Source organism: Melopsittacus undulatus, chromosome 12, assembly GCF_012275295.1.
Source record: "Melopsittacus undulatus isolate bMelUnd1 chromosome 12, bMelUnd1.mat.Z, whole genome shotgun sequence".
Lineage (NCBI taxonomy): Eukaryota > Metazoa > Chordata > Aves > Psittaciformes > Psittaculidae > Melopsittacus > Melopsittacus undulatus.
In genome coordinates, this window is record NC_047538.1 from 20,296,195 (window position 1) to 20,318,594 (window position 22,400).

At 45.9% G+C, this 22,400-nt stretch overlaps 1 protein-coding gene across 1 annotated transcript in view; it reads right to left on the reverse strand.

The window, feature by feature from the left end:
• SETD1B (SET domain containing 1B, histone lysine methyltransferase) overlaps nt 1-22,400 on the reverse strand; it is a 47,134-nt gene that overhangs the window by 6,596 nt on the left and 18,138 nt on the right. Inside the window, exons 7-12 of the mRNA XM_034068319.1 lie at nt 8,913-9,689; nt 4,742-4,912; nt 4,089-4,176; nt 3,016-3,233; nt 2,647-2,785; nt 1,481-1,936 (exon numbers count right to left, since the gene is read on the reverse strand). Coding sequence (XP_033924210.1) covers nt 1,481-1,936; nt 2,647-2,785; nt 3,016-3,233; nt 4,089-4,176; nt 4,742-4,912; nt 8,913-9,689 — 1,849 coding nt within the window. The remainder of the gene's footprint in view (nt 1-1,480; nt 1,937-2,646; nt 2,786-3,015; nt 3,234-4,088; nt 4,177-4,741; nt 4,913-8,912; nt 9,690-22,400) is intronic.

Consider the following 22,400-nt stretch of genomic DNA (forward strand, 5'->3'; position numbering starts at 1 on the left):
ACTTTGGAGAAGAGCTGTCAGAGCCCCAAGCTATCAGCTTTTGTAATGTGGGAAGGAAAACTAATTGCAAGGCCATGAAGAACCCTGAGCTCTCCAAGGAGGGAGCAGTGAAGGGAGGAGCATAACACTCTTGAACAACACATGAAGGGAATGGGAAGCCCTTGTAATGAATGAGGAGACACTCAGATGGTATCAATGAGGCAATTTATATGCTGCTCTCTCTGCAGCAGGCTCATTTGTCTGGAGTTTATTTACCCACTTAGGGCCAGGTCCAAAAGGAATCAACAGTGAATCTTGTTAGGCAGCTCAAAATAACACTTTCAAGTGGGAGAGCAAAAGGAGGTGAAAAATGCCTGGATAGTTGGAAGAGAAGTGCTCCCAATCTGTGCTGAACAAACTGGAGAAGGCTCCAGTTCCTGTAATGCCTGTACAATCATGCTGGGCTGCACCAGAAGAATGCTGTAGTTAGAGCTTGTTCCCACAGCATCCCTGTAAAACTCATTCTACAAGAGCTGGTGCTCAAATGCAGGTCTCCCCAAATCTATGTCCTCTCTGCACACAGATCTGTTCCAGAAAGGATCTGTGCAAGAAGGTTCTCTGCCCTCCCCAGTTTGACATTTTGCCTCTTCAGAGCTTTCAGATTTTAGGGCAGCCAAGGAGTGACAGCCTGTGCAGGGACTGGGTTTCCAGCTCTCCAAGAGGCAAAATACTGCCCCAGCAGTCCTTAGCCACCAGTCCTGCCAAGGCTCACACTGAAGGCCACACTCCATGTGTGGAAGGCTCTTCCTGTCAGCCCCACTTTCTCACTTTTCATTCCCCCATAGTTGCAGAGTTTGACTAACTTTATGCACCTCACTCCTGTTTTAATTTCCATAGGTTAAATACAACTTTGCACTGAATGAAGACAACTTCCTTCTCCCAGAAAACCAGGGAGTATCACTTGAAAGAACTAAGTAAAAAAAACCCAACCCATAAATAATGGTATTAGGAACCAGGTACAACACTGTGACCCCACTAACCTGCCCCATATCACTCCTCAGTCACACCCTGCTTCAGTATTAAACACAAAAAGACCCAGTGGTCACTCATTAAGCCCAGATTCCTGTTCTGTTTTAGCAGCCATGGCTTTTCTGTCTTGAGCTTCAGCCACCACACCATCCAATCAGTCACCCTCAAGTGATGACAACTGTTCAGTTCCTGTAGTACAGTAACTGTCCTACAGTTACTGGATACAATTATGGATAATATTCTGGATACAATAACCACAGTAATTTTAGTAGCTGATGACTCATGTAGTGCTCCTTACTAGGAAGGAAAGTTCAGCACAGACCTTCTTTCCCTGTACAGATAACCCCTAGCCTAGAGCTAAGACTGGAGGAAGAAAGAGAAGGGAAATAAAAACCCATACATATTGGATGCTGTGAGAATACTGTACTTGGAAATGTGCACAACAAACACTGAACTACATGAAAATACATACCTGGCCTACAGATGGGAGACAGAGGAAGTTTTGTCTCTTGGTCTCTTTCCATAACCAAGTGTTTCAGTGTTTCAGCAGCAATAGATGCCTCTGGGACTTCACCACATTCACCTTCCCCAGCTTTGATTTCTTCCATGCCTTCATCTTTCACTGCCAAAGCTGGCTCTGCGAGTCCCAAGCCTGTTGCATCCATGTAGTCATCCACAGGATACAGCTCCAAAATAGTCTCCCTCTCATCATCAGGAAGCTCATGACTAGCAGGTTCATGCTCCGTCTCAGCAACCATGGCTTCTCTGTCTTGATCTTCAGCCACCTCTTCTTCCTCTTCCTCCTCCTCTTCATCTTCATCATCCTCATCTTCATCATCTGAGTCTGAACTTGACTCAAATTCAGAGGAGTCCTCGCTTTCATCGGATGATTCAACTTCAGCCTTGGAAGATGAGGGACTTGCTACATCTACAACAAGAACAAATCACCATTAGTTCTGCTTTCCAACTTCATTAATCAGGCTCTACTACAGGAGCAAATACCACTTCCACACTGTAACAGTGTGGAAACAGCATCAGTAACTGTGTGTGGGTTTGAAGGACTCACCTCCCAGTTCATTTAGTTTTGCAGAGACTTATGAACTGTGTATTTGGATGCCCACAGCAATCACTATACAACAGGCAGTTCCACAAGCTGCAAAGGCAGTGCTGCCTGGCACCTTGTTCACATTTGTCTCTTGGTGGGTTGCATCTTTACTGGAGTTGTACTAAACATTTCTGCTGCCCTCACATACAGCTTTAAAATATGAAACCTACCACCTCCCAGAGCAGGAACTCAGAGGACAGAAAGTTATTAGCAGCTAAATTACCCTGTTTGAAGTCTGGTCCCTTCTCCTCCCAGACACACATGGTTCATGAAGCATGAACTCAGCTGGCTTTAAGGTCTCTGCCCCTCTGTCAAGTTGGGCTGAGGGTGGAAAGCTATTGCAAAGGGACCCACAGACAGGGATCATGAAAGCCTCGCAGGCAGCAACTAAAAGGACCTGTATACATTATCTTGTGCAAAATCACCCTTCAGTGAAAGAAGGTGCACAAATTAAAACAATCAGCTCACAAATGCAAAGGGAAACCACACACGACCCAAAGGCTATGCCTGCTGCTCCCACCGGAATCACTTACCCTCCTCGGAGTCCTGCTCCTCCTCCTTGTCACTTGTGTCTATGCCTGTCTCCTCTTCCTCATCTTCATCTTCATCATCATCTCCATCATCATCTTCATCCTCATCATCGTCTTCCTCCTCCTCGTCATCCTCCTCTTCCTCCTGTGCAAGAAAGCATTGCCAAAAAATGAACAGTGTCTGACTGAGACCTGGCTGTCACTGTAATAACCACCAGTGACTCTCATGGAGGCTGATCAGAGAACCTGAAGAGTGAATAACCTCACAGAGGCTCTCTCAGCACAAACCCTAGTGGGTAGGAAGGTAACTTTGGCATCTGGAACTACCAGATAACAAACAGCACTCAGAACTGCAACCACAAATGAACACACCTTGCCAGGTGCTGCTTTCACCAAGCTCCCCTCTTCTTCCTGCTCCTCCTCCTTCTCTGAAGAGAACTCTTCCTCTTTCTCTGATGTCTCATCTCCCTCTTCTCCCTCACTGTCAAGCTCCAGTGGCCTTGCTGGTCGCCGCCTCAGCCCCACTGCTTCTGCATCCTTCTTGGACAGGTCAGATGTTGTATCAGAAGCATCCCTGTCCCTCTCCGACTCTGACGAGCAAAAACAAGAGGAAATTGCCATGGAATACCTTGTAAGGTAGGAAAAGTGTTGACTACATAATGGAAATCTGTTATTTGGGAAGATCAAAGCTAGGAGCAATGTTCCCATGTGCTGTGTGAGTCCTCAGGCGTACAGAGGCTTATTGATTTCAGTGTGAGGGCAAGACTGGGTACAGGATGTTGAAATGTCAAGGATGGCAAAATGCAGGTGGCCAAAGCTGCCAAGCAACAGGTAGAGCAGTGAGGAGACATGGCATGACTGAGGTCAGACAAGTAAGCCAAACCTAATGCTTTTTTGTGTTAAATGCTTTACAAAACCCTGTTTCTGTACTTCAGCTTCAAAACCAGTTGGTAGTCTGAATTAACTTTATGGCACAAGTAACTTGAATCTACTATTTAATGCAGACCAAATGGTATTCAAAAGCTGTTTTAGATCTACTGTAATCTGCAAAACATGTTCAAATATTCTCAAATAGATTTTTCTGGCAAATAACTTTGATTTGTTCCTAGAATCAAACACAGGGCAAACTATCGCATGTGCTTTCTCCATGAACTCACCTGAGCTCCCTCTACTGGGTGACCAGTTCTGCATCACCAGAACTAAACTAGGTTATGAGTTATTCATACAATGCAGGGCTTAAATTTCCTGCCAGTGCACTTAAGATAACTGAATCCAGAGGAGACAGCGCCCAGCTGAGGAGAGGCTTCTGAGAAGCAGGGGTTTGGCTCAGATCCTTGACTCTGGGTCTAACTGTAAGTGAGCACACTGCTGTGAAGTTTAAAAGAATTCAGCTTGCATGTGGTTTGCATCTGCTCTCGAGTTTTAAACAAATGTGCTTTGCAAACCTTCGTCTTCATCATCCACAGAAGTAGAAGGCCGGATTCTCTTCTGGTCTCCTGCTGAGGCAGCTTCAGGTGGCTCCTTTCTTTTCACCTGAATAAAAGACACACTTAGCATGTCTAGAAGTTTAGGAACAGTAGAAATCAACTTCTTAAGCAAATTGCTACTGCTTTACTTTGCAATGGAGACTTACACCAGAAACCAAGGGACACTTCCCTAGCTCTTGATCCCTTTATTTGCTTCCAAACAGAATTTCACTGTGAATGAAATTCTACCCCCTCGATTTGCATCAAAACACTCTGGGTACCAGCACGGTGCATGTCATCACCACACACTTTGAGGATGACAGAGAAAACTCTCGACAAATCCATTTGTCTGAGATGTAGCAGAACAGGAAGAGAACCTAAGCCTATGGCATCTTGAAAAAGCTCAAAGCAAGTTTTATTTTAAATGAAGGCTGTAGAATCCCTCAGCTCAAACCCTCACTTGCACTTTCTGTGCATTTTCATCCTGAAATGCTGTGTCCTAAACACAGCCAAATGCCTCATTTACCTTGGGGAGCAGGGAGATCCTTTACAGACAATGCACACAAGTGGTAGATGCAAAGATAAGGCTGGAAGGGAATACTAGCATAATGAAGACAGATCTTTGCTTTTACCTTGAAGGATGGCAGCCGGATGGCCCCTCGTAGCCCAATGCCCAAGCCAATTCCCTCATATCCCAGGCCTTCTCCTTTGTTCCAGTTCTCCAAAAGACAAGATGCAATTCGATCCTTCGGCTTTGGTTTTTCCTCCAGTTCTCCTCCAGACTTCACTGGAGTGAGAGACGCCTGCAACAGAGAAAGCACACTCAAGTAGAAAATGCCCTGGGAAGCACACAAACCCTGGAAACCATCTGTGTTGAGGACTCTGAAATGTCTCTGCCTTGCCCTGCCATCAGTTTCCCTGAAGGCAAGGGCAGCTGAACATGCACTACGTGGCCACATGCACTTGAAAGGGAGAAGGTGCAAGAGTTCTTCTTGATAACAAGACCTTTCCATTTCTGAGAAGCCTTCTCCCCTTTGCATTTTAAGAAGTTATTTGCTCTGCATGAAGTACTAAAATTGATTAAGGCAAAATTTCTGGGGTTCCCAGAACAGTGGCTTAGCATAGGACACCAAGTGATCTTGCACTTGGAGCCACCACACTGGCAAGGAGCAGACACTCTTGCTTGCACACCACAGTGACCACTTTCTGAACAGCCAGAATCCAATGCTGGAAGCAAAGGCCATAAAAAGAAGAGATGAAAGGGGAAGAAAAGGTGCAAACATAAACCCAGAACTCAGCCCAAGGGAACACATTCGTCCCCCCAGGCACGAACTACCATGTACCAAAAAGTAGCTACTGTACAAAGATCCTAAACTCTGAAGGGAAGCTTAGGAGCTGGGATACACCAGTAATCCCAAATGCTGCAGGAGCCCATCTGGTCTGGTCACAGCTATGTGAGAAATAGAGCTATACATATACCTCTTGCAAATAACTCAACCAACTTTAGGCAAGTCAGCTTAACACTGTATTATCTACCTCCACTTGCTAACCTACATAGCTGAAAGCAACTTCAGACCTTCTAGCTGGGAAAACCTTTCTTCTTTTCAGTGCAAGACACAATATAGCGAGTCAGAAATCACACCCATCACTGTGTTCGCTTGGCAACCACAGCACAGGTCCACAAAGATTGTCAGAAGGTTCCAGTCCTGAGAAACAGGAAAATCATCTCTGCTCAACTGCATCCAACCCCTTTTCCCCTGACCTGAGGTGTGAAGGAAGAGCAGGAATTCAAACCTCTGCAGCTGTGATGAGGCAGATGAGGTGGGGAGAGCATGATGCCCGGTGGCATTCCATGCTCTTCTTGAGCAAAGGATACCGGAGGTAACGTTCACTCCCATGAACCAGTGGCATAATAACATCTAAAAGTCAGTTTAACAGACATTAACAGAGCTCATCTGCCAAAGTTGGCTGTAATCACCAGAGAAGCATGAGCTCAGCTCTCCTGCTAATAAGGAACAAGACTAGTGGGAATATCAAGAATCCAAACAGCAACACTCCATGCCAGAGATGGCAGGTTATTCCTGGCACTCTGCTTAATGCATCTTATCCAGGCTTTCAAACTTAAACCCATCACTAGATTTAGGAACAAAGAAAAGCTTTCCTCAGACAGACAGTCTGTGGTACATGCTGCCTTCACCAGCAACATGCTCCTTAGCAGCTTTCACCACATATGTTCTCCACAATGCCTGACCTAGGACACCAGCTTTATCCTTGAGCTTTCCCATCTTTTACCTATGGCATGATACTTCTTGGCAGTCAATCAGCTGCCCAAGATTCCTTTGATGGAATACAGCAGCCAAAACACAAGGAGCAAAGAGAGAAACTGAGGCAAGTGTGTTGCCTTCTTGTGTGGTTCAAGGGCTGCCAGCAGCACTGAGTAGACAATATATGCCATCCTACTAAACTTGAACATTGTTGGGCAGTCAGGGGATAAAAAGACACCTACAAGGCTTCCTGCTGTCATGCCTGGGAAGGTCAGGGAGAACTACTGTGTCCCTGTAGGAATCTAGGGTAGAAACTGGCAAGCTCAAGTGCTTTCAAGACGAGGTTTGATTTCTCCTATGAAATAAGAGGACTACTGCAGCTAGATGGTCCAAGGATATAATCTCTCCCTATAAATGGGCTTCATTTATTTCTAAAGAAAATAAAAAAGATGTAAACAAACAGATATGTTGTCTTACTTACACTGCAAACCTCTGAAAGTAACATAATTTCTTTCACTACCATCAATCCGTAAGGAAAAGCATGAGGAGCTCCAATTAAAACTATCAGGAAGGAAGAAATGGGGATGCAGGGCCTGTTTTAGAGGTCATTTCAGCTCAAACAGTACCTGGAGGTATTGGTCTATTCCAGCAAAATAATTTGGTGGCAAAATACATGGGGAACTGACCCACAGCTGCCATCACGGAGCCCAGCTGGCTCATCCTCACACGTGCATAAAGACACCAACAATAGGAAGATAAGTTCAAGGGGTCAGGCTTGTCACTGAGATGAATCCTGTCCCACACCAGTGTCAGGGGATACCCAGCCCTAGCAGAAAGCAGGCTCTGAAATATGTGACATTTTTCTGCATGTACCAGCAGCACATGGCCTGGCAGAGGCTCTCCAGGCAGTGCTCTAAAGCAGCAATGGCTCTGGCATTTCTGTTCCTGGACAGAAAGCACAAGTGGTTTTTCCATGCAGCAATTTTGTATGTTCAATTAGACTACTCATGTCCGACATAACCGGTGGCAAGGACTGTGGCAAGCTGCTGTGGTACAGTCAATTTCCTGTCCCAAAGTGGATTACAGATTCCAGGTGAAGGGAGGAACATGCTAAATCCAGCCATAAAGAGCCCGAGCAGCTGCTGCAGATTTGCCTAGGCTTGCTTCTGCTTCTCCACTGCAGATACCTGGGGTACTTCAGTTACTGCTTTTGCAACTGTTTGCTGGATCTGTTTCCCTCACTGCTCTGGAAATTGAGGGGCCTCCTGCAAAATGGTCAGCAAACACTTGCTGGTGGGAGACAGAAGCTCCAAACATGAGTCAGGAGGAGAGAGACCTGGTTTCCTGTCACATGTCACCCCAGCCAGCTCCAAGCCAGAACAAATTACACTGCCATAAACCAGCTGTTAAGCAGCAGCATTACCCATGGAATGGTAATGGAAAGCTAAGGAGCTCTCCCAGGAGGTGCAGTTAACATGCTACTGGCAGGTGATGGAGACACTGCTCTGAAAACTGGCATCTGAAACAGAAAATGCATCTGCAGGTTTGGTTTGTTGGGGTTTTATTTACAATAATTCATTCCAATAGTTATTCACAGGTTTGCATGAACCTTTCTATAGCGTTAGTTTCTTGATAGTGACAAATTCATCACATATTAGGTCACAGAGCTGTTTCCTGGCTGAGGTACACTTTAAATTGGCTGAGAAAGGATGAGGCAACTCACACAGAACTGTTTTCTTAACTAATCCCTGGAACTCCTCATGGATTTGGCCAGTATTCAGCTTTGTAGTTAACTGCTGCTGTATACATGGACTGGGGAGGTGGGAGGAGTGCAGAGAACTGGAAATACCCACAGATCTCAACACACAGAGAACACAAAACAGCACCTTGGTGGTTTCAAACACTCCTGTTGCATCTGACTTTAGGGTTTTTGGAGCCTAAGTACAGTTTCATCTTAGATGTGAGAAGCCCTTGCACATTTTTCTCCTGATCTGGAGGTAATTTCTTCCTGCAAACCCCTTTCTGGAGGTATCTGGACAAGATGAACTGAGCAGCCATGCAGGCCGGCTTGGGCAGCATGCCACCAAAGATGAACATGGTGTCCAAGACCCTGTGCTTAGCTCCTTGAAGATAAAGAGCTTCCCTAAAGTGGCCCCAGAGCTGGAGGGAATGAGAAGATCTCTCCAAAGCAGAGGGATGACAACAAGAACTAAACATTTCTTCCTTGGGACCACATTCAATCAGCGGGATGGTGTGAGACAGAGCAGCAACAGCTTACTCCTAGGTGAGCAGTTGTGACTCCACATGTGTTCAGAGATAACTCTGCAATGGTGTAACTCCATCTATGACTGGAAAGGACTATAATTCCCACTTGCATTCATTCTGATGGCAAAACAGCATGAAATGCCTGCATATATGGAGTGACACCATGGAAATATGCCATCTTTAATACCAGAGCGTTACACTGTCCCAAGGCAAATGCCACAAGCATTAAGAACAGTACCCCTCGGGATCCAGCAGAGAGTATTTGCAAGCCTACCTTTGCCAGACGTTCTTTCTTGTCCCACCAGTCATCAAATGCCCGAAACGCTACCACTTCAACCATCTTCCGGTTCAGGTCCCTCTTCATGATAGCCTTTAGTTCCTTCACTATGACCAAGAGGACTCCATCCACAGTGGCTTTGTGGGGATCTTCCTTCTTCGGCTCATAACCCGGTGGTGGAACTGAAGGGTCAAACTTGGGCAGTGGTGGCCACTGCTGACCACGACCAAGAGCTGCTCCCATAGAGAAAGGGCGGTAGGGTGGGAGGTTCACAAACTGCATCCGACCCGTCATGAAAGGCGGATACTGGTATGTGTTCTGTGCCTGCATCATGCGGCTCAGCATCTGAGTTTGCATCTGGAAGGACATTGGCATGCCACCCCACTGGTTACCCAAGACACTTATCATATCCACTTGCATGACAGGGAACATGCCAGGATGGAACGGAGGAAGCGGAGGCAGGATATGAGGTGGAGGGACCCCAGGAGGGGCAGGGAGCGGTGGGGGGGGGACAGTGACAGCAGGGTGAGTAGGTGGGGGTGGCGGAGGCAGTGGTGGAGGCATAGGGAAGCCTGGCTGTGGAGGTGGTGGAGGAGGAGGAGGAAGAGGAGGGAATCCTGGTGGTGGCATGGGAGGAATCGATGGGGCCATCACGGCTGTGTTGCTGATGGAGGAGTTCACCACAATGGTTTTGGCACATTCTGCACTGGTGATGGGTGCAGGGTTGGTCTCATCATCAGAGATTTCCATGTCCTCCCCTGAAGAATGCTGACCCTGTGGCAAAAGGGAGAGAAAAGGTGAGGAGCACATTCCTTTTACATGGAATACCACAGCGCCGGCTGCTTCAAACAAAAGCTAAGTTTAACACACACTTTAATTGGGAATGGAGAAAAGCAAGCGATGCTCTGAAAAGAAAGGGCCCACTGAGCAGCTGGTGCCTATTGAAGCCTTTCTCTTCCATGTCAGACCTCAGAAAGCAGAGAGGTAAAAGCTTTCCAAAAGAGCATCAATACCAACTGAACAAAACCCTGAGCTCCAATGGTATAGGAGGAATTGCTCCCATGCTCAGCAAAATACACACAATCCAAACATCTTTCACTGCAAGATACATTATCTCTTATTTGCACCCAATACTGACAAGGTGAATTCCACCAGGAGTTGTTATTCCCCATACTCAAATTACCCTGTTTTTTTTAGTTATAATTCCTGGCTCATTTGCTGTCAACTCTTAACCTCTAATTGTGGGAAAACAACACTTCCACGTGGCTGCTGCTACAAGTTGTCTTGACTAGACCACAGCAATTCACATGGGAAAAAAGAACCCTACATCTCCTTAAATTGCCTTTAAGCATCAGCCATAAATACCTGGATTCAAAGACACAGCACATACCAGGGTTTTGGGCAAAATGAATACTTTACTAGCAACAAGAAACAAGAGTTAATGCAATGCTGGAACAAACTCCTACCTCCACTATCAAAGGGATGGAAAATGGATTACATCAGATGGTGTCTGCTTGTTCTGAAGCCTCAAAGCTGCCTGACTAGGTCTCATCCAACAGAAAAGCCCCATCCTCAACAGCAAATGGTCACACCTGCATGCTGTGTCCTACAGGCACTTCAGTCCTGAAGGTGTCTCCAGCACAACAAAACCACACATGACTGTCACATCCCTCAGGTATTGTGAAAACAAATCCTGATTAAGAAATACAGCAACCAAACACTGCTGGAAGACACATCCATCACACTGACAGTTTATCTAGGAAACATGAATGGGACTGACCCTTTACTAGTGGGATGTCAGCAAACACAGGACAGAGTCCCAACAACTGCCTCCAAAACTATTTCTCCCATTCTTCCTTTTGTTCCCAGCTAGAACTTTCAAACCCCATCACTCTTGTGACAGCAAACACCCCTCACCTGTTTTCAGGACTGAAGAGAAGCATTCATCACAACAATCTCTCCCAGGCTCTCTATAAGCATGGCTGGCTTGCCTCCTTTGAAGGATTTACCAAGCACCTCCTTCCTCACAACAGCTTCGCACAACAAAGCCAGACAAACAGTTTGGATGTTGCCATCAGCTGATCTAAAGAAGGAGAATCCCCATGTTCACCAGTGCAGACCAGAGCACAGCATTGATGCTCTACCTCCACCGGAGCTCTTCTGCCTGCCCTGCATGCTGCAGGCTCCAGCCCAGCTGAGGCAGTAAGAAGAGATCACAATCAAATGGTCTTTTAAGTGCTTCTCTGTATCTCAACCCTAGCAAGAGTTCTGGATCCCGCTGGCTGTTTTCAGCCAAATTTGACTCAAGATCCCAAAGCTGTTTATTTCTTCCACGTTTCATGCCAGCAGGTGCCTCTTCTGTCTGCCCTCCTACTAGTCTCCCCAGTCTGAAAGAGAAGAGCGATAGAGCTCAGCCTTTATCATTGGAGATCACACTGGAGAACCTGCACTGGAGAGAGCTGTTGGGAAGAAGCAAGCTTTGTTGGCTTTGAAGCTGCTGTGATATTATTTGTAACCGGTGAATCTTGCATGGGATAAGGGAACAAAAGCAAGAACAGATGACAACTCTAAATTGTAGCTGTACAAAGCTGAGTATCCAAATCAAACCAAATGCTTCACGTTTTATCAAAGGTCATCTCTGCTACAGCAGCTACCACCAGAGAGCAGGCTGAGCACAACACTTGGAACAGCAGCTTTGCAAATCCTCCTGTCCTAGCACCTCCCCTCGCCCTGGCTTCCCCGCATTCTTCTGCTGCAGCATGAACCCACGGGCTCATGCACTGCATGGGTCACCTCCAAAAAGCCACCCATGGTTTTAGGGGTCTGAAAACGTCCAACTCCTCAGGAGACCACTGTTTAACCATCTGCAGAAGGGCTGAAAGCACAAGACTGGCAAACCCTACAGCAAGGGCTAAGAGTAATGGGGAGAGGACTTGCATCTGTACGTGCAGGGAGGTATTCCAAGAGCTGTTCTGTAAACCCCCAAATGAACAGCTAAAAAAACAGAAGCAAAAATAATAACCCACTGCACTTGACTCCTCCCAAAGCTCAATTGTATCATCTCCCCCTTGAGCTGTACACATCTGGCTGAGGTTTCTAAGCGGATCTCACCCCCTGCATCCTCTCCCCAGCTGCTCTATTGCAGTCACGTCCCACACCGAGGATGCTGGGGAATGAAAGGACATTCTGCAGTTTCAACTGCTGCAGCTCCGGGGAAAGGAGCAAAGGAAGAGCAAAGATGAGGAGTGTGGAGGTGTAAACAAGTTTCCTGTGGAACAGACGCCGGTTTTCAGTCAGTGAACACAAAAGGCATTGTTAAATGCACTGGTTCCCATTGCAAAAGCTGGATGATACTAAAGGTCAGCATTAGGTAGGAAGCCACAACTATTTAGGCTACCAAAGACAGACAAAATCAGCTTCACACTCACATTCACCTCACCTTATGGGGTATAGAGGAAAGTCAACCCATGAAGCCTCATTGGAGCACCAATACTAGGCAGCGTGATGGGGAGCTCCAAGCCACGAATCCTTCCCAATCCCCAGTTCTCCCTGCAGGATTCTCCCCTCCTGCAGCACCACCAGCCCAGAGCAGCCCATCTCAGACAGGGCTGCCACAGGAGACCTGCGTGCTCCTCCCTATCACCCAGAGTCCACTCCCATCCACATCAGCCCTTTGCTCAGTCTCAATACCAAAGAATCCTGCCTGACAAATGATGTTGGTTTTCCCTCCTGAAGGAAAGATCAGCTGGAAAAAGCCAATCCTGGAATTGCAGAGAGGTGGCAGGACAAGCTGGAGTCCATGCTGTAGTGTACAGCATGCTTTTTCCTACATACATGTATTTATAGCTGCATATATTTGCACATATAGTTGCATATATACTGCCCATCCCTGACAGTGCTCAAGGCCAGGCTGGACAGGGCTTGGAGCAAGCTGCTCTAGTGGAAGGTGTCCCTGCCAATGGCAGGGGGTTGGAAATGGATGAGCTTTAAGGTCCCTTCCAACCCAAACCAGCCTGTGATTTATGATTTATTTTTACTTAAGATGAAATAAGAACTGCTAAAGCAATAAGGAGCATCATTCACATAGGAAAGATTATTTTCATTTCTTTTGATGCTCAAATGTGTCTCCAGGAAGCAACAGCAGATTCTCTGCTTCCTATAACATCGGGCTGACAACTCACCTGTACTTTTACAGTGAACAGTCTGTGCTCCAGTTTTATCCCGAGCAAGATGGAAAGGGAAAGATGAAGCGACAGGGAGAAACAGATCAAAAACGCAAGGGGGTTGAGTAAAGAATAGCCAAGGTTAGGAAAGAGGTCAAACTAAAAGAAGATGGTCTAAAAGGGAGTCTTTAAACAAAGTTAAGAGGAATGAATATTTAAAGAGGATGAGCAGTTACAGGAAAGCCATATCTAAGGCAAGGGGAAACATGGGCACCAACTGAGTGAAAGGGATCAAGGTACAGAAGGAAAAACCATGGGGAGACATTGAAAGATCTTCTGTTATATGGATTTCTTTTCATTCACCTTTCTGAACCTGGATTTACTGTGGTTGCTACCAAATACCTCTCAGGGTGAAACTGAAAAGTAGCTACACTGTCCTACCAAAGAAACTGCCTTCTAGCCGGCCTCCCTCTTTGCTCATGCAAGGGGAAAAAAGTGAGCTGATGTAAGGCATATGCACTGTTATGAGGATGTCATTGCCATCACTATCAAAAAACCTCTGTCAATCAGACCTGGAGTTCACTCGCCTGCTTCTGAGGGCAGCTGGTACAATGCTTCCAGAAAACCTCCCTTCAGCCCACTGAGAGAAAAGCCATTTCCAACTGAATTAATCTGTGTTGCCATCTTTAGTTTGCATTAATTAAATCAAGAGTTAGCAAAACAGGTATTTAATTATATGCATGACACATTTTTCCAAAGGTGTTTTAATGATGCAGATTTGTTGGGAGAGATTCACATCAGTGTAACTGGTTATAAATGGCCTCATTCATTGTTCACCCAAAATGCTAAATGCCACCTTCAATACCGGAACAGTGCATTTTAGCACAGGCAGATCCTCTTAAGTGAAGGGAACATCCCAAGATCTCACTCCTGCATCAGCCTGAATAATGACAGGGTAGAGAGCCACTGAATGCAGGGTATCGGTCTAATCTCAGAGCAATACCCAGCATTTAGCAAGCAAATGTTCATACCTGCAGAAAAAAGCAACTACATCCTAATATTTGCATGCAGAACTGGCAGTTTCCAGATGTGAAGAGGCTGTTCCCAGAGGAGCAGTGACACTGCAGCAGCAGTTGGGAGCTTCATCGTAGGTGCTGTTCAGTACCTTTCCTACGTGCAGAGGAACTTCACATGCTTTCGTTTCCTTTTAAAAAGGCCATCTGAGAAAGAATTTACTCAGAATTTCAGAATGCATTTTGAATATCATCAGCTTACAGCTCATTTCACTTCAATATTCTGCTGGGTACCACGTTACTTATATTTGAGGTTGGGAACTTCTATCGCTGAACATAGCAACTGCTCTGACATAGCCTGGCTGAACTCTGGTGCATCAAAATAATGACATGCAGGATCAATGGCATTCAGCACAATGCAAGGTCATTAGCTGTAATGAAGTGAAGCATCCCATGCTTGCAAGAAGTAGCAAACCTTTCAGCCTGCTGCAACTTGCACTCACAGAAAGGCAACAACAAAAGAATTCACTCTTTAAACCCTAAACCTTAAAAAACTCCATATTTAAACATGGAAAAGCTTTTGCCATTTAAAATGTTAAGAAGCAGCTTTTCCATAAAGCCGGAACTAAAATCAGAAGTGACTGTCAGACAAAACCTGGTCAAAGAGCCATCCCTTGGTTTTGGATTAAGTCCACCCAGGTCTAAATATTTCACAAGTGTACAGGTTCCACCTTTTATCCTTACAATGAGGTAGGGGAAGAAAAGCCTTCACAGGCAAGGAGAAGAGGACAACTGACCCAACAGTTGCACACCATGTTGCAAAGGGTCGAGAACAGACTCGAGGTCCCTTCAACTTCCCTGGCTCTGATTGCCTCTCCTCACCATGCCCTGTGTTTGACATGGGAAACAGCCCCAGAACGATGTGCTGTGATCCCAGGGTGAAAAGAGCCCAAGCTCTCTAACACACACCTCTCTCTACACAGACCTCTTCTACAGAGCACATTAAAAAGAATGAGACGTTTTAACCCTGCCACATTCCTTACACCTTGCAGAACAGACAGGGTTCCTGAGGATGCCAACCAGCCACCTGCAATTCTTCCTCAATGACACAATTTCAACTAAAAACTCCTTTAAAAAACCACAAACCCATTCAAATTAGGGCCAGAAAATCCCACCATTCACTTCACTAAGAGCGAATACCTCTTGCTATCCCCAAAATCTACAGCAAGGGCTTCAGAGAGTATTGTTTTGTTCATTTTAAATCTGCTTTTAGCTAGAGAAGAGCTTCCAGGTTCCGTGGCAAAGCATGTAAAGAGGAGCCATGTGTCCAAACTGCCTCTGTTTGCTGGGAGGGCAGCACTCAGGCAGGATGACATGGCAGAGGGCCTGTGCTAAACATCCTCCTGGTGTCAGGCATGAACAAAGCAGACTCAGCACCGTATTTACAATACATACAAATATTTTCATTTTGCTATAATTATAGCTTTCCCTCTGAAAGAACACACACACAAGGGTGGGACTTCGCTGGTGTGGCAGAGGTGGAGTATGAGAGGGCAGAGCATAGGTGGTTTGCCAGCAGTTTAACTACAGCAGCAGAGAAACCAGAGAACAAACCACTGCCTGCACCTCCCCAGGTGAGCTCTCAAGCCTGTTCAGGTAACTGTGCCATCACCACTGCCCATGGTGGCCAGAACACCACTGCTGCCTGGATCTATGCTGAAGTTTGTTTATTGCCTCCTCCCCGGACACCCCTGAGGTTAGTCACACCTTTCCAAATCCTCTGGGCAGCAAGAGAGCATCCCATCATCCTGCCACTGCCAGAGCACACAACTGCAATCACAGCAGCTTTTAACTGGGATAAAGACAGCTTTCAGGTGTATCTGCACTGTAATAAAATGCCCAACTCATTGCCAGTAACAAGCAAATGGAAAGATTAACATATTACAGATCAGTGATTATAAATATCTTCAGCAACATGTATTTCTATCTCAAGAACAGAAAACTGCAAGATTGTTTAATATAGCTCTGTATTTATACAGCACTTTGCAAATCTAACTTGCAGGCAAAGGTTGCAAACAAAGCAGAGCAGAACACAGATATAACAGGGCAACAGATTCACCCCTGTGTCCCTCAAAAAGGGACACCAAAAAGGCTGCAATGGAGCAGGGATTTCTCACAAGAGAGGCATTACTTGGGTGTTTTGATTTCTTTATTATCAACTGTTAAAATATCTCTCAGTGCTTGAAAAAGAGAACTCCAGCTCTGTAAGATGACAGTACCCTACCTGACACATACACTGTCAGCCCAGCTTGTGTTTTGGTCTGGTACTTATTTGCAGCACTTCTTTGGCACAAACAATTCTCTCCACACCTACAGGGCTGCACAACAAGTAGAACAAGTGCAAATAATATTCAAGTGCTCACTGTAAACATACAGCCCTGCAAACACCAGCCTAACTCATGCCACTTTCTTCTTTTCTTCTAATGCCAACTTTTAAGTCCATACCTCAAACCATAGGAGGAGAGAGGAAGAATTCTCCATCAGTCTCAGGACAGGGGTGAGGAAATCCCACCACTGTGCTTGTGTCTCACAATGTGCTGCCTAATTAAGATGGTCCTGCACATGGGGAGATGCCACAAGTTGGGATCTAGAAGGATGTGAGGAGGAGCTCACCTGGGCTTTCAGTGCACAGCAGGATGGGTTCTTGAGAGAGGGAAGTTTACAAAGGGAAAAGGTCTCTTCACTCACTTGCAGTGCTTCCTGGCACTAGAAACACTGTGTTTTAAGGACAGCGGGAGAGCTGGAAGGCTGCCCAATGGTCCAAGCCATCATTAGAAAATCTAGTGAATCAAGATGACAAAATGAGCTAAAATCACTCCTTCACAATGGGCAGAAGTACTAAAGACAGCATCCCAGGCTCCTGCAGGCCTCATAGAGTCAAAAACTTATTTAGCAAGCAACTCAGGGAAGAACAACTAAGTAAAGCAAACAGGACAGAGATGGGAAGCAAATGCAGTGCAATAGTGGTCCAAAGTAACCAGATCTTCACTGATCCAGACACAAGACAACCTGAGAAATGGGATCACAGGGGGAAAAGACTCATCCAGTATTTAGCACTTTCAAAAATCCATTCTCTTGGCAAAAACTCACCATACTTCAGTTTTCAACATGATTTTCAAGAGCCCACTGCATGAGCTTCCTAGGACAACAAGCCTCAGAGCCCTAAATCAAGCCAGTGGGAAAACAACTGCCAGACTTGCCTCAGCACAAAGCCTGACGAGATGAAGTAGCAAAGAGGGCAATAACATGCTGAGGGGTTTGCTCTGTTTGTTACCACAAAAGGGGTGGTTTCATTCAGATCTTTCTCCTTTCCAAAAGAGAAAAGAGGCTCTGAACTGCAAGCTTCCTGGCAAGAGCACTGAAAAAGAGACACCTGGAGAAGCCAGACATGGCCCTTGGGCTACCTGCGTGCACAACAGACAGCAGGAACAGCTCTAGGAAGAACGCAGGCTCACATAACATCCTTTGGGTCCATGCACATCATTGCTGAGACTGGAAACTTCCAGACCCCCTCAACTGCACAGGTTTGAGCAGAGATAAACATGAATATACAACTGGGCAGATCATAACATACAGTGAGAGTAAGAGATGGGGACTCTGGCCCCCATCCCGAGTTCAGGGTTGCCTGGGCAGCCTGTGTGTGCCCTGATGTGAAGCTGGCCTGGACAGTCACCCCTTCTGCATTACGTGAACAAATCTGAACTGGCAGGATGAATGTGTGCCAATTCAGGGGCTGCCTCATGCGGCCACAGTGGTTTTCATTACATATGAAACACCCTAAAATTGGATTTACCATCTCATGGAACCATGGCCTTTTCCTCAAGTCTTAAGTAGATCTTATTAAGGGAGAAAAGAAGGTTTTTCTTATGGGGGGGGGGGGAGAAGGAGGTAGGGAAAAGGAAGGAGGAAAAGAGAGGGGTTTTAACAGTGGAGAGACATGTAACAAGACAGGATCTTTCCACAGGAATGGTTGTTCTGGTTTCCCTATATTAGATGGGGGGAAGGGATAGCTGAAGAGCTATTTGCAATCGAACTTCAAAGACTTCAGTGGGCTGGGAAGCTAAGTCATGCATAAAAGGATGGTAGAGTGGCAAGAAAATACCCCCTACAGATAAATTAGTCAGGGAATGTTCTCTCCTTCTCCCAAAGACTTTCATATAACCAGACCAGCTTTACCCAGGTAAAGCCCTTTTCAGACACCAGGTTCAGTGATGCAGAGTCCTGGGAACAAACCAGCCAAAGCCAACAGAGGAACTGAACAGTCTCTCTGAAAAAAAGAGAAAGGCAGCAATAAGCATGCAATGGGCTTCTGTCATGTTCTGCCATCTCAGCTACTATCAGCAGGCTTTATTCTAAGGTCTGTCCACACACAAATGCAGAGCTTGAAGCAGTTTCTCCCTCCCTAAAGATGGAAAAGCAGGGAATTTAGGAGAAATCACACTGTATATGGAGATTTCATTTCCCAATGACTCTGTTTTGCTCTTTACGCTGGTGTGCACCCACATTTCTAGAAAGAAGGTATTTTACAATCAGAGATAAAGGGAATTAGCAACATTAGATCAGAGTCCACCTATAAGTAAAACATAAAGGTACAATAACTGTCTGTGCAGAGTTCAGACACCCTATAGCTCAGTGCCAAGCAGGAGCTCACATACCATCCCCTGAGCTTACCCTTAAACTTTAGGTCAAATGGAGCCATGAATTCAGATCTTGCTACCAATAGGGTGATAAGAAAGCAGATAAACCTAGAAAATAGTCTAGCGTCCCAACTGATATCAGCCTACTGAAGAACAGGCTGTACACATGCTGTATTTAAACAAGTTCTAATCAGCAGAACTAGGCCAGTTTAATATTCTTCTCCTTTTACATACTACTACTACACCCTCGGGTATCTGAAATCACATGGCTGACAGTTATGGCAGCATTTTCGGTGCTCTGTTCAGTGTTCTCTGCATTTCCAGTGTTAGTAGCAACAGCAGTTTCATTTGCAAGACCTGGATGGCCACAGTGCAACCTGGGCAACATTGAGCCTCCCTTAGAAGGGAGAGTGGAAATAAAGGAGCTGAGGTCTTGAAGGACAATGGGCACAAGGAAAAAAATGAGCTTTTGTCAGATGATTCATCAGTATCATCTTTTAATGCTCTTCTGCCTGCTGCCGTCTGCTCTGACCCAGGTACCATTAGTATATCCTGAGGCAGCAGTTCAGACACTTGCTTTCCTTCTCAAAAGGCATTGCAAATGATGAACCTGGCTTCTCCCTTCCCTCTCCAACAGCTTGAGCTGTTCTTGCCCTGAATTTCTAGGATGCAGATTTAGGATCTAGTCCTGATCCATTCACACAACCAGGGAGCAAAGAGGCCCAACTGGTTTTGGCACCTGCAAGAAAACCCACAGCTGATGGAGGTAGCCCAGAAAAGCCCTTTCCAAACAAATACAAGCTTTACTTCCCCAAAAAGTGTAGAACAAGCAAGGGGAAAGGGTTGAAGTCCTGATTTTCATGTGACCCTTTCCCTTTCCTAAAGTCTTTTGCTGACACTTCATGAGACCTCCACTGCTGGCCTAGGGGGTCACACAGACTTAGCACTACTCTCCTCCCGGCAGCTCTCTCCTATCCCAGTACCAATTATTTAAGAACTAAGGAAGCACATAAAAGGGAACATGCTGTTAATAAAGTCTTTAGGATCTCATTATCATCTTTTGCCTGCAGTCACAGTGGCAACACAGTATGGTTTCAAATCAAGAGAACTTACGGCCTTCTGTTCTGGAGAGAGCCACTGCCATCATCCCAAGACAGGACAACAGACATCTGCTGTGTTTCTGGAATTCCCAGCAAAACTGCTGCAGAGAAGCCTGCTCAGTCAGTCCACCTGATCCTGACAAAAAGCATTGAACCACTTTGCATAAAGCCCCTGCTGCAGGTGGTGCAAGGGAGGTGCTGGGAGGCAGCAGCAGAAAATGACCCTGAGAAATGAGATGCTCATGAGACAAAAAATGCTCTGTAACTGGCTGTGGCTGGAGCAGGAGCCCTTTGCAGCAGTGACCACAAATGATGATGGGCACCCTAATGAGCTTAGCAAGCTCCACTTATTTTCTGAGAATTACAACACGAGCTGACAAGTCCTTCCCAGTAAAGGATGCATTAAAACCCAACCAGACCACAGGAGACGCTTCACTCCAAGGAACCTACTTCAAGCAACTAAAGAGGCTCAGTAGAGATGTTCTTCCTCAAAAGTAAGGGTGAGGCCAGCAAGAAACAGTTCCCCTTTGGTAACACTTCTCTTAACAGATCTCTCTGGAGGCAATTTGTATTTTTCACTGCTTTATTTCCTGCTTAGATTTTCCTTCTCTTGCTGTACTCTGATTTAACTAAGTGCAGTCAGAGAGGAGAGAATCAACCACATTGGCTGAAGTATGTAATGTACTCATTAAAACATTAAAAGTCTTCCTCATTCTATGACAAAGCCTGAAGCAATATCCAGCCAGTAATACCTTCAAGTTAACCCTCTCCAAAACCTGCACAGTGAGGGAAAGGCAGCTTTTCCCCCATACCTCTGCTCTCAGGTGACGGAAACATAACCCGTGTGCCCGTCAACTGTTGACTGATCCCTTAACAAAAACCAGTCTCTGTGCAGGACATGACATCTCTCATGGCCTTTTAGCTAAGACACGAAACTTCTGCTATTAAACTATCCCCATGATATGCAAAATAACCACAACTGTTCTAAAATACCAGAGTGGAAATACCCACAGCTGGGCTGCACTCCCACTGCCATTTGTGCAAGCATAGAATATTCAGAACAGAGACAAGAGGTAAATCGTGCTGATTTCCCACCTGTCTCCTCATTAGCAAGCAGGAGGTTTAAAACAAACACATGGCAACTCTTCTCACCTAAAGCAAACTTCAACTGTGCGCCTCATTGCCACAGGATACTGCAAAGACTCAGAAGTGCAGATGGGTTTAGAAATGGATTAGGTATTTGTGGAAGACACGTTCACCAGCAACTACTGAAACAAGATCATGTCCTAATCTGCTGGTCATGAGCATCAAAGGGACCCCAGGGGAGCAGCCCTGCTGCTGATGGGGATTTTTGCATGGCACAAACTGCTCTGGCCTCCTACTCAAGGTCTTTTGGAAACCTAGAGGAAATAACCCTGCACCACACACAACTAAGGTAAAGACTTGCCTTTTCCCTGCTTACTCAAGAGTTAGTCCAAAGTCTCTGTTCTCTCTTGCAGCAAAGCTATAATCAAGCTCTCCCACAGATGGACTCTCAAGTGGAAGGGCTGCCTGCACATGGGCAGAGCCATCCAGCCACAGCCAGTGCTGGGTGCTCCATTCTACTCCCCACACAAACCACCTCATCTTTCAGACTCTTTCAGGCCTCCCCATGTTAGTGACACCTACTTTACTCACTTAACACTTGCTTTAAAAAGCTTTGCTAAAATGACCAAGGTGAGTGCAAAGCCCTGCAGAAGCACACAGCAGTACAGCATCCTTACTGCCCATACCTGACCAGACATACCTAAACCACTCTCAGTCACACAGCTCATACTTTAATCTTGTAAAGCAGCTTTTCCATCAGATTGGCTCATTAGTTTGAAGTTACACATTGAACTCACAAAAAGGCAGGTTACTCGTGTAAAGAGCTTTGTGAAACAGCTGTGAGAAAGGCACAGGAACAGCAGAATGTGGCTATGTGCTCACACATGCAGGTGACAAGCTGGAAGGCAATGGACATCTTTTGGTTTTCAGTAGTTGTGCAGGAGCAGCTGGCTTGGTGGTTTGCAAGTCTTAGTTTTCTACTTACAGTTTAGCCTCAGCACCTTTTGAAGCACCAGAGCTGCATGGTACTTCTTAGTCCATATACCACAATGAATACATCTCACTGGATACGATGTTTGTACCTCACTAGAACAGTTACACTCAGCAATACTCTAAATACCAGAGTTCAGCTGAAACAGTAAAAATACCACAAAACCTGAGTCATAACAAGGGTCCAACATCCATCCTTCTTACAACTCTCTCTGTTCAACCCCAGCATCTGGTCCTCACACAATCTGCATCCCAACTCAGAACTCCAGGAACTGCTAGGAGCTGCCCTTCTGATTTGTTTCAAAGGCATGGTACTGTCCAAAGCTCAGGTTTTCTTTAGTTTGGACACTGAAGGCAGATACACACACCCCCCTTCAGAGCAGGCAGAGACCATGGGGAAGGTGCAACCACCACACAGTGGCTGACCCCAAAAACC